This window comes from Motacilla alba, chromosome 9 (genome assembly GCF_015832195.1).
Source record: "Motacilla alba alba isolate MOTALB_02 chromosome 9, Motacilla_alba_V1.0_pri, whole genome shotgun sequence".
NCBI lineage: Eukaryota > Metazoa > Chordata > Aves > Passeriformes > Motacillidae > Motacilla > Motacilla alba.
The window spans coordinates 17401005-17414474 of record NC_052024.1 but is presented as its reverse complement, the minus strand read 5'-3'; the positions used below and the strand labels follow the sequence as shown (position 1 = coordinate 17414474).

At 41.4% G+C, this 13470-nt stretch overlaps 2 protein-coding genes across 13 annotated transcripts in view; one reads left to right on the top strand and one right to left on the bottom strand.

Moving 5' to 3' along the window:
• Positions 1-13470, bottom strand: part of MCF2L2 (MCF.2 cell line derived transforming sequence-like 2) — a 155445-nt gene that overhangs the window by 112941 nt on the left and 29034 nt on the right. For 7 of the 9 annotated variants that reach the window (XM_038146503.1, XM_038146500.1, XM_038146502.1 and 4 more), the window contains exon 2: positions 5050-5133. In XM_038146503.1, coding sequence (XP_038002431.1) covers positions 5050-5133 — 84 coding nt within the window. Of the gene's footprint in view, positions 1-5049; positions 5134-5301; positions 7415-13470 lie in introns of those variants that run through there. The other 2 variants (XM_038146507.1, XM_038146506.1) reach the window with 2 other exon arrangements.
• The window catches only part of B3GNT5 (UDP-GlcNAc:betaGal beta-1,3-N-acetylglucosaminyltransferase 5), an 82184-nt gene that overhangs the window by 61039 nt on the left and 7675 nt on the right, over positions 1-13470 (top strand). For 2 of the 4 annotated variants that reach the window (XM_038146526.1, XM_038146527.1), the window contains exon 2: positions 4810-5036. The exons of the other annotated variants lie outside the window; for them this stretch is intronic. In XM_038146526.1, the coding sequence (XP_038002454.1) occupies positions 4810-4857 (48 nt within the window). In that variant the 3' untranslated portion in view covers positions 4858-5036. Of the gene's footprint in view, positions 1-4809; positions 5037-13470 lie in introns of those variants that run through there. 4 annotated transcript variants of the gene reach the window in all.

The window sequence follows — 13470 nt, the reverse complement described above, 5'->3', positions numbered from 1 at the left end:
CCAGTCCTTAAAATATTTAGCTAGATACTACTCAGTGTCTTGAAAGGGCAGACAGCACAAACTAAAAGCCAACAGGGACAGTCTCCAGTCAGCACCATAGCCATAAGGACTGAGAACATGGAATTTGTCTTTTATAAAACTTAGAAGAGATAGCACACAAGCTGTATCAGGATTGTACAAGGTACCCATGGTAATGGGACCTTCACTAACTCTTAGGTGTGCCAATCCCCAAAGTCCCAGGACACAGAGCAGCATTCATAGCTGCTCCTATTAGACAGACTTTCCAGCAGCCAATGCAGCCTGGATAGCTGCTGCAGTGAAGATGGGGCCAGAATTCAGCTGTGGAAACAAAACAGCTGAAGTATTTGGGGAAGGAATATATGTGAGGGAGAAAAGGTTATGGCAGCTGAGAAAATTTAATTTTGCTTTGCAGTGTAAAGGGTGTGATTGACAAATGAGGTGTGAGTGCTGAATTCTGAGAGCTCTCACAGCTGAATCTGCATGTTGGTATGACTGATGTAAAAGCAGAAAGCAATCACAACTGCAGGCCCAGGCCCTGAACACAATGAGGATCTTAGAAAATGTCCCACTCCGCAGTTCCAGCCCTCCCATGCTTCCCACCTAGGCAGAAAAAATATCCATTGTTGAGACAATAAGGGGCTACACTATTCTATAGCCAGCAGCTCTTCTAACTAGAGATCACCAAACATGCTGACTCCCTTGGGAAATAAAACCAAAACAAACCAAAAGCACCAGCCCAACAAAGGGGCTATAGTCAGGAGAAGTTTCGAAAGTCAGTCTGCAAGTTTCCAGAGCTCACCTCCACAGCCTGCCACAGACACTAACTCATCAGTTAGTATTGGAAAGTGTTCTCTCAAATGCTGCTGACACGTGCAGCCTTAACTGCTTGGGCGCCCACATGCAGAGAGCTCCCTGAGTCATCACAGCCCAGACCTGAACACAGTTCATCTCCTGGGTCAGACACTCAAAAAGTCTAATGATATCTTGGCTGAAGTTTCACGGCTTTGGTCAAGTCTTGCTTTTTCCAAGCTTTGTTGTTTTGGTTTTCCATGTTGATTAAGGGTTGTGAGTGATGAATTTCTCATTAAATCATGTTTCCTGGGTCTCAATTTTTATAAAAGATCCAAACTGTCCTTTTGGCAAGGTCAGGCCAGGTTTTCCAAAAGGCTCAGTTTAAACAGGAAGCAGATGGCCAAATACCCTCCAGGCTTTGCAAATTAAATAAACTGGCTCCTGAGTCAGTTACCATTTTCAGATATACTCTCCCATCCACTGAAGTCTGTTAACAGGAGCAGAACACAAAGAAAATGATTCTCTCTGCTAATACACTTCGTGACAGTTTGTCTAATAAAGTCGTGATTTAGCAACATGATCCCTTATTGCTGCAAATGGCAGATTGGGCTCTTTGACAGAGTAATTACAGATAAGAACAGGTTGTAAAGCTGCAGATAAAAAAGTGTTGGGGAGGAAGGAATGGTAGCTGTTCCAAGAGCAGATTGGTACAGCAGGACAGAAAAAGTATTTTACTAGTGGTTCTTTATTCTTGAGTAAAAACTGTGTGTTGGAATAACCAGGCTTTCAGTACAACTCAACTTTGTGATCTAGTTCCCTTAACAGGAAACACACAAACCTAGCTGAGCACTCCTGTGTTGTCACAGCTGTAGTCCCATAATTGAGAGTTTGGTTTTCAGGGAAAGGAAAGAGGCAGTAGTGGTATCAAAGCTAGAATTTAACCACAAGAACTGGTACTCCTACCAGATCTCACAAGCTAAGCAGGGCTAAATCAGCACATGGAAAAAGAGATGATCAAAGTAAAATTACATGATTAAGGACATCGCGACATTACACTGCAGCCTTTTCCATGACCTCAGTGGACGAGGGAAGGCTTTGGAGAGTTTCCCTTTTCTTGGCATGGAGTAAGGTCTTGATTAGTCTGGTAGGTGGAGGACCAGGACAAACAGGAGGCTGTTAGCAGGTAATACATACATTATAACTAGACCCTGACACAATCAAACACCAAACTCATCAGACTTGTTATGTAATTCCTACCATCTGCTCAGAGACCACAAGACAGCCAGATCCTCTTAAGAAGTTTGCACACAGCAATAGTGGAGAGAAGGATTTCTAATGAGTCATGTCCAGAGAAAACAATGAGCCTTTGATTCAATCATTTTCCTCTTTTTTTCTACTTTATTGTGAGCAAACATTGTGAGTTCACTGCATCTGCCTCAGCTGCCAGCTGTTACTAAAAAGGTGGTATTAACCAAAGAAATACTCATTTATGACAAAGTTTTCAACAGTTAACCACTGACTTCCATTATCACTGGACAAATGCATTTGAGGCCCACAGGACTGAGCAGGAGAGCTTGACAAAGCTAGAGGCTGTGGGGGGTGACACAAACCAGACTCAGTGCTACGTCCTCTGGGCTCTGGGGGGTGCAGCCTCCAGACTGAAAGAAATAACCCCATCTAGCATAACCTCACCACTGTTAGGAAGTTGTTCAGAGAAACAAAATTTAGGTCCATAACACTCTACAAGAACATTGGAATTGCCTTTTGCTGCCCAAGATGGTGACACCAAAGAAGAGAAGGTTTTGTTTCTTTCTTTGTTTTTCCAGACAGTGGCTACTGAGCTGCAACATTTCAATATGGAAAACCAGGAAATAGGCTAAGTATCAAATTTTGAGTCACCATGTAGGCAAGCACTGAAGCACTAAAATATTTGTGGTTGCTCATACCTAATGAAAAGCAGCTAACAGCATGCTTTGAGGAAAAGCTACAGAGCCATCTGGAAAAAAATATCTAAATCAAATGAGGTCATTTACGTGTGAATTACTTCAATACATGAAATGAGGCAGAAGAGTGCCCTGTTTTGTTTTCATTGCTTGAAAAAACCAATCTTTTGCAAATGGAAAAAGAAAGTTACATTATTTAGAGAAATGCATTTTTGAAAAGTATAGTAATGTCTGGCTTGCACCTAAAGTTGTCTTTGCAGGAGGCAATAGAGAGAAAGTAAGGAAGATTCCTGCTATGTTTTACCTATGACTCACCAGTGGTCACCAACAGAATAGGGCACTGGGCCAAAGGGGCTTCTAAACCTTCCTTATCTTCTTCATATGCTACCATGGGGATTCTGGAGTGAGGCACCCAGGTTTCCAAACTTAGCTGTAAACTTCAGACCGAAATCAATTTAGAAACTAGGAACTACACTGCCTTGTTTTATAGTAGGATACTATTTCTGGACTGTACTGACATTTTAGATAAGCCTGAAAATTCTTAAAATGAGATTTGTTATTTAGGTAGATGGGGGTACGAAAGACATCTCCTCACTCTCCTTTGCTATTTGTTATTAGTACTTTGATGTTGATGAACCAGTTATTTGCTGATTCCTAACAAACAAGCCCCTCAGCCTTGACTTCTATGAAGAGTTATTTTTCAAGTCTTTAGGCAGCTCACATTTAAACAGCCTCATTTAAACACCTTTCTCATCACTTCCAAGAATAAAAGAATTAGATAAATGTGAAGAGTTGAATTTGCTAAAATAGCAGGTGAGAATACAGGAACTGCTGAAATTATGAGTCCATAAAGAAATATGAAAATTCTTTTTTTATGTCTACCCTTGACATTTTTATTCCATGTTTAATGTTCTAGCTGGAAATGGAAATGGTTTTTTTTCTTCCTGTTTAGTAAGCCACTTTCCATAATTTGCTCATTACATGCTGTATTCAGCTTTTGCTATTGGTCCCAAATGTTGCAAGGTAATGGGGTACAAAAATAGCAATCCTTCACATTTTACTGCATAGGCAATTGCATATGAGGCACTCAGTTCTCATCAATTCCTACTTACCCTGCTCTGAGCACAACAGTAGGATGAAAAGGGTTTGAGCAATTTAATGCAGTTACAGACCCTGTCCTGCCCAGAGGGTTGTGGAATTCTAGGAAGGTGGGACCCCAAGATATTTTACTGCAGATGAGAAGGCAGTTGGTTCCACCTCTGCTCAGTCAATATCATCTGCCTAGTGCAAACCCTTTAGCTATTGAGCTGAGGAAACTGCCGCAAGATCCTACCTGCAAGCCTCCACAATCAAGTTTTAATACTCAGAGCTTCCTAAAGAATTCTGTGTAAACTAGATTTGGATTTCTTTCAGCAACTTGGAATGTATTTTAAAATGCAAATATACAGCAAGGATTGGGCCTGCTGAGCTGACCAATTCCAGAGGGAGGTTGGTGCACTCTCTGCACTCCATACCCACCAAGAGGGACAGGCTTTCCAAGAGGACCTTCTTATAATCTCAGCATTTTGTGCAAAATCATGATACTTCACTGTTTCTGTGAGGAAGATGATAAGCAAATTCTGAATTTTTTTATTTGCAGAACAGACAGAAATAGAGACAAAAGGAGTTGCCAGAGGCCATGCAGTCACAGAAGACAGTGGAGACTGTTTTAGGACCTAGATAAGATTTTATCATCTACAGTATCCAAAATGATGAATTAAATAATTTCCCAAATATCTCAGTATCAGCTCTTTCTTTGGGGAAGGAACTGCGTCACTTTGTGTGATTGCAAATTTCAGGCAAACAAAGGGCTATGTAATAATCATATCTTTTAAAGATTAGAACCTTACACTTTAGCAATGAATCATTTCTAAAACAAAGGCAAATGAGGAAGAAGGGGGAGGTCATGAATAGATTCCTGATAGACCAAAATCTTTTCCCACAAACAAGATGCTTGGACATTGTGCAAAGATATGTAGTGAAAGTTTTGTTTAATTTCTTGCCCTCTAAATAGGTTCCTCCCAGCCCATTGTGGAGAACATGGAAAATTAACTTGCCTTAAAAAAGCAAGTACAGCAGCTTGGCACATTTCCATTCCATACACCGTGAATGTCTGATCACAGCAGCATTTCTCAGGAGCAATATGAAAATACTATTGCAACTGCTGTACAGAGCTGAAGGGTGACAGTCAGCATGACACATTCCACTATGTCTCCAAGAGAATCACAGAGTGTCGTTACCAGCAACTACTTACCTGACAAGATTGCAAATTGCCTGTGGAGCTGCTCTATTATATCCACTGCTACCAGCGGCCGTATCTCCTGCTGCATGATTTCATCTGTGCAAGGGAAAACAGAAATCTTCCATGAGTTCATAAAGCCTCCATGACAATTTTTTCCTCCTTTAACAACCCAGCAAAACAAAGATGATACTCAAAGTAAAAAGCCTGGCCAGACTATTGCCTGAGCTATTATATGACTATTGTGGTAAAGATTATGGTACTTACAGAGTCTCCTCTTCAGCCTACTAACTTCATCTATTGCCTTGTGATTTCAGAGAGAGCTTTTCATAAACCAGCTCCAGTGGATTTGCCAGAGCTTGCCACAGGTTTGCTCAAGCTGACAGCTGCTCCTTACCACTTCAGGTTCCATATTAAGTCACTGCATTTGGCCTCCCACTAGAGCAGTTTTTCAGCCTTTGAAACAGTGAAGTCTACTCCACATACACGGCCCTGTTCCACCCTGAACTCCCCGAACTCTGCTGGAGGACTTTGTGTAGCCAGCCAATCCACAACAGTTTCCTTTCCCGATGCTTTTTCCGCTACAAGCAAATACATAGTAAAAGGAGGAAACAAGCGGCTGTGAGACAAAAACAAAGCCTGTTATTTTAACTAAGCCTGTTAGTTTAAACGCTAAAAAGTTAAAAAGTAACTTGGCAAGCAGCTGGGCAAAAAATGACCTCAACTTTTGTGCGTGATCTATGGAGTGAAAAGCAATTAAAGTCTCACATGGAGCTAATTTGATCTCTTTTTGTAACAGGTGCACCCAGTTATTTTCCCCACTCTTCTCACCAGTCTAAAGCAGCAACATTTACAAGAAATATCTGCCAACTTAACTGGCAGGATCAAGGTTTATGTTACAATAACACCTATTGGAACTACTCCTTTAGTGACTGTACAGAACAACAACCAGTCCTGGTGTACAGATCACCTCTAATACCCAGACAACAGGTGGAAGAAAGGAGGCTGTGTCCAGATAGACCACAGACCTGAGTCAGGGCAAGCAGCTGCCCCATTTAAGCACCAAGATCTTAACTGATGTGAATTCAACATAGGCACTGAAATACTTTGGTGCACTTGATTTAAACCAACAGTCCAGAAACAGAGAGGGAGGTGAGAGAGGTTAGAGATTAGCTTCTTTGTCCTGCATCCTAGTCTACTGCCCAAAATACCTTCTCTGTCTTGCTTTCAGAGATCCACTCTGATCCCTTCCAGAACTAGGGATTCCAGGTTTTAAATGACACAATGTCAATTGGAAAGTTTTATGTTCATTTTCAAACACTTCACTCATGCCTTGAGATGAAGTAGCTGAAGAGCTTGTGTCACAGTGGGTGACACACAATGTGAAAAGAAGTTGCACAGATTTTGGCTGATGCACAAAAAAAGGCAATGATTCCAAAAAACGGGGTGGGGGGGAGGAAAGAGTCAAGGAGGATGATTCTGGAAATCCTCCTTTTGAACTTAATAGGAGGAAATGCAAACTCGAATGAGTGATGTTTTTGATGTGGGACCTTCTTTTCCATCCTGTTTACGAGGCTCACTATCAGCTCTCTGATACTTGACATTGAAGGCAGCAAAAGCAACCAGGAATCATGAAGGAGCTTGGTGTCAGGGATTGTTATACATTGACAAAGCCAACTAAAGAACAGTAACCCATTAAGTTTTCCTATTTTACTCTGCAATTTCTTTCATGCATATCCAGAATGGGACCTGGGGGAGAAACTGCAGAGCAAATAAAAGAAAGTAAACCAAAATATTTTTGAATACGCAAGGTTGTTTTTTAGAGAGTAGAGAATACTAGAAGCCTGATTTCTCTCTATCTGCTGAGGAACAGCTTGTTGAAAACCCTGTTTGGAGTCAGATAAATACTACACTCAAGGAACCAGAAACAAAAAAGTCCTGTAATCTATGAACACAATTCTCAACCGATACTGAGAAGTGTCCCCAGATTCTTGGTCCAAAGATTCTACCATCCTCCAGAAAGTACACTGGAAGTATTTCTGAATCACCATAATAGCAACAGATTTGTCCTTTTCAAAACAGCAAGATGAAAGCAGAAGAGAGAAAAACTAGTGACTGTAGCTGATTGTAACAAAAACCAGTCAACATGGAAGAATAGGAAAGGAAAAGCAAATTAATAATTTAGATAAAGCTTGGATTCTCAGAACCAAGAAACCTCAGGGCATCATCCATTGAAGGAAATACTGTTGATTTCAGCATCCAGAAGGTGCAAAGTTATTGTGACATCTGTGTAGTCCCACAGGTGGCCAGGTACACTCAGGTTTGACCGGGACTGAGATTATGCCAAACAGCTGCAAAAATAGAAAAAAGATTTCTACAATGGATGGCAGAATCACAAGAGAAATTTTGACAGAAATGTAAAGTTAACTAGAAAAGGTGCTACCATCTCTCACCTCTCAGAGACTTGCCCAGCCCTCCAGGGTAACAAACCTGGAATTTACTTTGTGTTTGGAGTTTGCCAATGTATTAATCAGACTTGAGCAAAACAGAAATTCCACCACCCACCCAACCCCTATTTAGCTTTATTAGCTTGCTCTAAACATAGCTTTGTTTCTGGTTTCTAAATATCCTTTTTATAAGCCACAGTCAGGAGGAGATGTTCAGATGATGAGAAAGGTGGTAGAAAACACATTCGGTGACTAGGAATCACACATCCAATAAGCCAGTACAGATCACACACTGACATGCTGGGAAAAGCAATTGCAGCAAAAGAAACTAGCAGGAGACAGAAAATCTGAGAAAACAAGGGAAGGTGCCTCACGAGCCCAATCGGGAAATCAGATCATGTGGCCATGAAATGTCAGCAGCTGGAGCCAACAGCTACAAGGTCCCATCTGCCCATTTGCACTTCCTCTAGGACAGTGCTTACAGGTAGTTACTCCCCAAACATGGAAGAGTTTGTAACACCATCACAGCACAGACCTTGCAGTAGAAGTCCCAGTCCCTGGAAACATGATTCATTACCTGGGGCTGCTGGAGGAAGTTTTTAATCTTTGACTAGAAGAAAAGCTTGAAGAAAAATCTTATAAGCAAACAAAAAGACACAAATCTGAATTTGTTTCAAAGCTATGACATTTGCCTAGCACCAGTGAGCATTAATCATTTATATGTTCCACTGTCTTTATCCCAGGAAGCTCTGAAGCCTCTCTGGTCTGAACTGCAAGCCAGAAGGCAGCAGAAAATGCTGCTCACCCTCCTGGATAGAAGCAAGGTACCATTTTTCTGTGGGACTGATATTCCAGCTGAAAAACCCCTTCTTCAGGGTGACATGAGCAGGTACTGAGCTGACAGCTACAGGTTCATAGACACTTCAGAAAAACTTAGTGTTGATAGGCACATTTTAACACTACAGGGGGCCAAGGGGAAGCTTTCAGGAAGCTGAAAAGCTGCAGGAACTTGAAAACTATCTTGCTTCATAGCATCCCTTGCTAATACCTACAGAGGAGGTCAGACAGCTCCTGGTCACTTTAGAGCAGTCCTGTCCTCTGATAAAATCTGTATCTGGATAGGCATGCAACTCAAGATCTTATCAAAACATACAGCAGCCAAGTGTCTGCAACATATTTATTTTGGGAAACTTGACTCAGACATTTCCCACCTTCTGTGTGATGGCTCTTGTGGTCTTCACTTTTTTTCTTTTTTTTCTTTTCTTTTTTTTTTTTTTTTTTTAAGAGGCAGTTATTAATAGCCTCTGAAATTTAAAAAAGAAAAATTTAATTGTTTGGTGTTACATGAAACAATGCCAATCCCCTACACAGGTCATCAAAGATGAACATTTACATATACCATACAGCTCTTTGTTGCTTGAATTAATTGAATTTGCCAGGACAATTTAAATTTGAATAAGGATGTGATAAAAGAGGAAAAAAAATTAAAAATAAAATAAAATTAATTTTAAAATAAAATAAAAATAAAATAAAATAAAAATAAAAGAAACAAGTCAGTTCATCTACTCTTGGTTCCCCTCTTAAACTGCTATAAATTCAATTCCTAGCAGGGGCCAGTTTCAATGCAGAAGAATTAGGCCTTACAGTTTTGCTTCCCAAGGTTTCCTACCAAGGGGGAGAAAAAGAAAAGCAATTACTACAGCCATCTGTCTGGCACAGCTTCTCCTCCTTCCCAGCTCTCCAGGGAGGCTCACTGCAACTGTGCTATCTGATCCTCAAGGGGGAAGCCATTCAGTTATGCTTCATAATTCCTCATTCAACAATGAAACCTGCTTGGGCTTGCAAACACACACTTGCTTATTCTGTGTCTCACCCAGCTCTCTGTGCTCCCACAACAGGTCTGGAGGAGCTGCACCAACAGCAGATGGTTAAAAGCAACAAAGAATATCCTCTTGCTCTTTCTTTTCTGAGCAGACACAAACTAGTTTACATGCTAATGGCAACTAATTGTTTCCAACAGCAAAGGAAAGGTGACCTGCTGGAGTGAGGGACTGGACTGCATGAGCAGATTGACACAGCAGTGCCTGTTGCTCCACCAAGGACAACTAAAGGTCACCAGCCACACCAGGACACTGGGGCTTCTTTATTTTTAAGTGGCTGGAGGCTACAACTGCTTGGCCTTCTGCTGACTGCAGGAGAGGATGGCTTCAATCCCCCATCTGAAGTCACTACTCTTGGAATAATGGGCTACAAATTTCCAGAGCAAAGTTCATGTCTTCTTAATGACAGCCTAATATGTAATTCACAGTGAAAGAAGACAGCTGAGAGTGAAAGAAAATATTTTCTAAAATAGAGGAGTACATCAGCCTACTTCTACTTTGTGCAAGCTCTGCCAAAAGTTATGTTCAGAGCTTTTGTAATTTTTTTTGAGAAAAATCAGATTGCTGATGTGATGGAAAAGGGTCAGACAGGATTAAGCATGAGGCCAGATATTTCTTGGCCAGATATTTCATTTTAAGAACATGAAAGCACACCTTACATTGTGTGTTCTTATGCTGCTTAGAAAGTACCAAAAGGCAAATGCAAAGTTGAAAGTTGCAGAATTCCCACAGAAGTCCAGAACTTCTCCCAGGTCCTGAGTCTGCTTTGCTTGCCACCAACAACAGCAAAGTCTAGCAGAGCTAAGTTAGATTTCAAGAATTAAACACACTACTGCACACTTGACTGATAAGGTTTAAGCAGGCTAAAGGATTTGAAAATATTCTGTCCCACCAGAATTCCCAGTTCAAGTCCTTAAGCAAAACATTTCCCTTCTTGAAGGTCAAAAAGAACTTCAAGGTTATTACATCAGAGAAAAAAACTCTAAGTTTAGAATCCTTTTTTTTTATTTCTATTTATTTTTCTTTCTCACCATTTGTGCCCCTTGTTTACCTTCTGAAAGGGTTTGTTTATTCTCCCAGCCCAGGCAGACAAACAGTGAGGTCAGTTACTGATACAAGCTTCTGGGCTACAGATTGTTCTAAAGAGGAACTAAAAATCTAGCTATAAACAGAAGGGAAATCTCATCCTTTCTCTTACTCTTCTGCACATTCCTGCCACCTCTTTTTTTGCTAACCCACGTTGAGTCAACTGAAAACTAAGCCAGGAATAACGTTATTGTAAATAAGGTGAAGCAATCATTTCCTTGGTGATTGCTCCTGATCTGGGTTAGCTCTCTGCAAAGCTGCTCGAAGGGTACAAGTGCTGGTAAGGCATAGGCAGGGTGGGGGGTGGCAAAGCCAGCCGATCTTTCCAGGAGAGACTCAGCTCAGCTCAGAGCAAAAGCCAAAATGAAGCAGAAGTGGCTGGTATCCACTTTTCTCTCAGATCAATTTTTCACCAAGCACAGCTGTAAAGCCTACAAAGAGTATTTGTTTAAAAGTAATTTCTCTCCTCATTAAAGCCAAGTTTCATAGCAAAGTTTGGTGGCCACCTCCCAAAGACTGATGATCCTTCCAAAATATTTAAGTAACTCTTGGTCATGTTTGGAAGAATCTGTTTAAGTTGGTGGATTTTTAGTTGCAACAGCTACCCAGTTTTGTACACCAAGGTTGCAGAAATCTGGAGAAACAAGGCTAGGAACAAAACTGTCTTGAGTGATGCACTGCCAGCATGTTCCAGTCTCTTGAGAAGGGGACATATTGAGGCCATGGTGTGGAAGGAATTGCCTTGCAAACTTTCCCAAACAATCTCCATGAGAGGTTAGAAATGCACCTTTCTCTGAAGAGCTCAAAAACCTGTGAGTCCCAGTGTTTACCTGGGCAGAAGCTGAACTGGTGCCTGATGTGATTTTCTATCACACAACAGATGAGCTCTGGAGTTTTCTCCTGACATCACACTGAGCCATGATTGGTATTTCCAAGGCATTCTGTGCTGCTTAATGATGGAGGTACAGCTTTACCTGAGCCTGGCTCTGCAGGCACATATTTCTGCTGATTTTAAGTCTTTCAGGGAAGACTGTTCAAATTCTTCAGATCACTGCATTTTTCAATTAATCTCATTTACTAAATTTTATGCTCATTTTAACATAAAATTACAAGAGTGGAGAGGTCACAGATTGAAAAGACCTTTTTAGAGGCTGTTTTCCTGTGCTCCAGGAGTGGTTACAGACTTTAGTAAGCTGTTTTTACAGGCAGGCACAGTACACATTAGGAGTCTACTGTGGTTGACTTATAAGGGGAAGAAAGTAGAGCTGTTCACATAAAAAACTGAAATCTTGCCCTCCCAAATGGAAATGCACCCTCTAGGCATGATGTCAGCTTTCTAAGCCCAAGTCAAAATATTTTGGAATACACTTCCTTGGATGAAGAAACAGACTTTGCTGCTTTTTCCATTTAACCACTTCTTCAAAAACAGTCTTTGGATGTTCTTGTTTGAAGGAGATTTTTTTGTTTGTTTTTAAAGAAGTCTTAAAATTGATTGGTAAATAAAAAAAATTAAAAGCCCTCTTCTGCATAAAACTGTCATTTTAATTCACTGTTGGTACATTCTGCAAAAATACATTGGTGTGTACAAATTTATACTTATAGTCACACTTCATGGATTTCAATGACTATTTGCTGTCAGAACACACCATACATTTGTGCACATATCTAGGAATTCTCCATTAATAACCCCCATAAAGGCTAAATTTAAAAACTAATATAAAATTCTCAAAGCACTCTCCACTGTTCAGTTCAACTCATATCCTAGCCTATTATGGAGATACTTATAATATTGCTGTAAAATCGTAAGAGATGGATAAGAAATTATTAACAAATCTTTACTCTAGATTATGAATTATCCATAATCAGAAAAGATCTAAAGAAACACACCATACCACATCATCTGCTCAGCAAGATATTGCTTGGTTTCACAGACCACCCTCTGGTGGGGAGATGCTACATCCTACTATCCACAAAACTGAAACTTCCCTAATAAAAGGCATTAAAGGCAAAGGTCTAATCTCAGCATTCAATAAATTAATCCAGATTTATAGCAGCATGGGACAGCCTCTTGCCTAGTGCCTCAGTAGTAAAAGTTTCTTGATAGTTTCTGATTTTGCCAGAGAAAAGTTAATTCATCTTCTTCCCAAAATCTGTCCTTCACAACAATGCTGGATTGCTAGAACACAATTCCTGCTCAGAGAATAGAAGAAAAGAACATTTCCATAATGTCATGTTAAAAACCATCGTGAATAACAAAACCCACATGTGGCAAACTGCAAAGCTAAAATATGCTCTCTACAATGCCTGGACACTGAGCTAATCAAGAGATACAGCAGGCTGTACAGCAGACTTCATTCTTTTCTCCCAGAGCTTGCCAGTAGACAGTTTCATAGCTGAAACTGTATCTTGGAAAAATTCTAGCCACTGGCCCTGTCCTGAACTATTGCATCCAGCAAAATAATTTCAGAGCCTATTCACAGAATTTCTGAGCTCAGGAGCTGAAGGGCTGGTTGCTTGCTCACTGCTGAACAGAGGCCAGTTAGCTCAAAAATATTTCCCTGGTTACTGTCATTGGAGACCAACAGTGAGCCACAGCAGCCACCTCTGCTGCCAGCAGCCCTCTGAGTGCATCTCCGGGACAAACAGTGCTCACAGCCACCTCTGCCCAGGACAGCTCCCAGCCACCCTCCTGCAGCCTTCTCCAAGCTGTCACCAGCAGCTCAGCTCAGAAGCCCACCAGAAAAAGCAACAGAAAGGCACCGCAAAGAGCGATGGCTCCCCTGCAGCCCCTGCAGCCACTCACGAGGTGGTGAGGCAGCCCGGCTCCTCGCAGTCCCGCCGTGGCAATGAGCTCACCGAGGAACGGGGCAGGGAGGGATGGAGGGATGGAGAGAGGCAGCACTCCGTGCGAGCAACCCTGGATCCAACCAACGGTGCGCCCGAGAGCTGACGCTCTGCTGGAGGAGTCTGCACAAACCGCTTAGGAACAGCTCCAGGGCAAACCACAGCAGAGACCTCTGAGT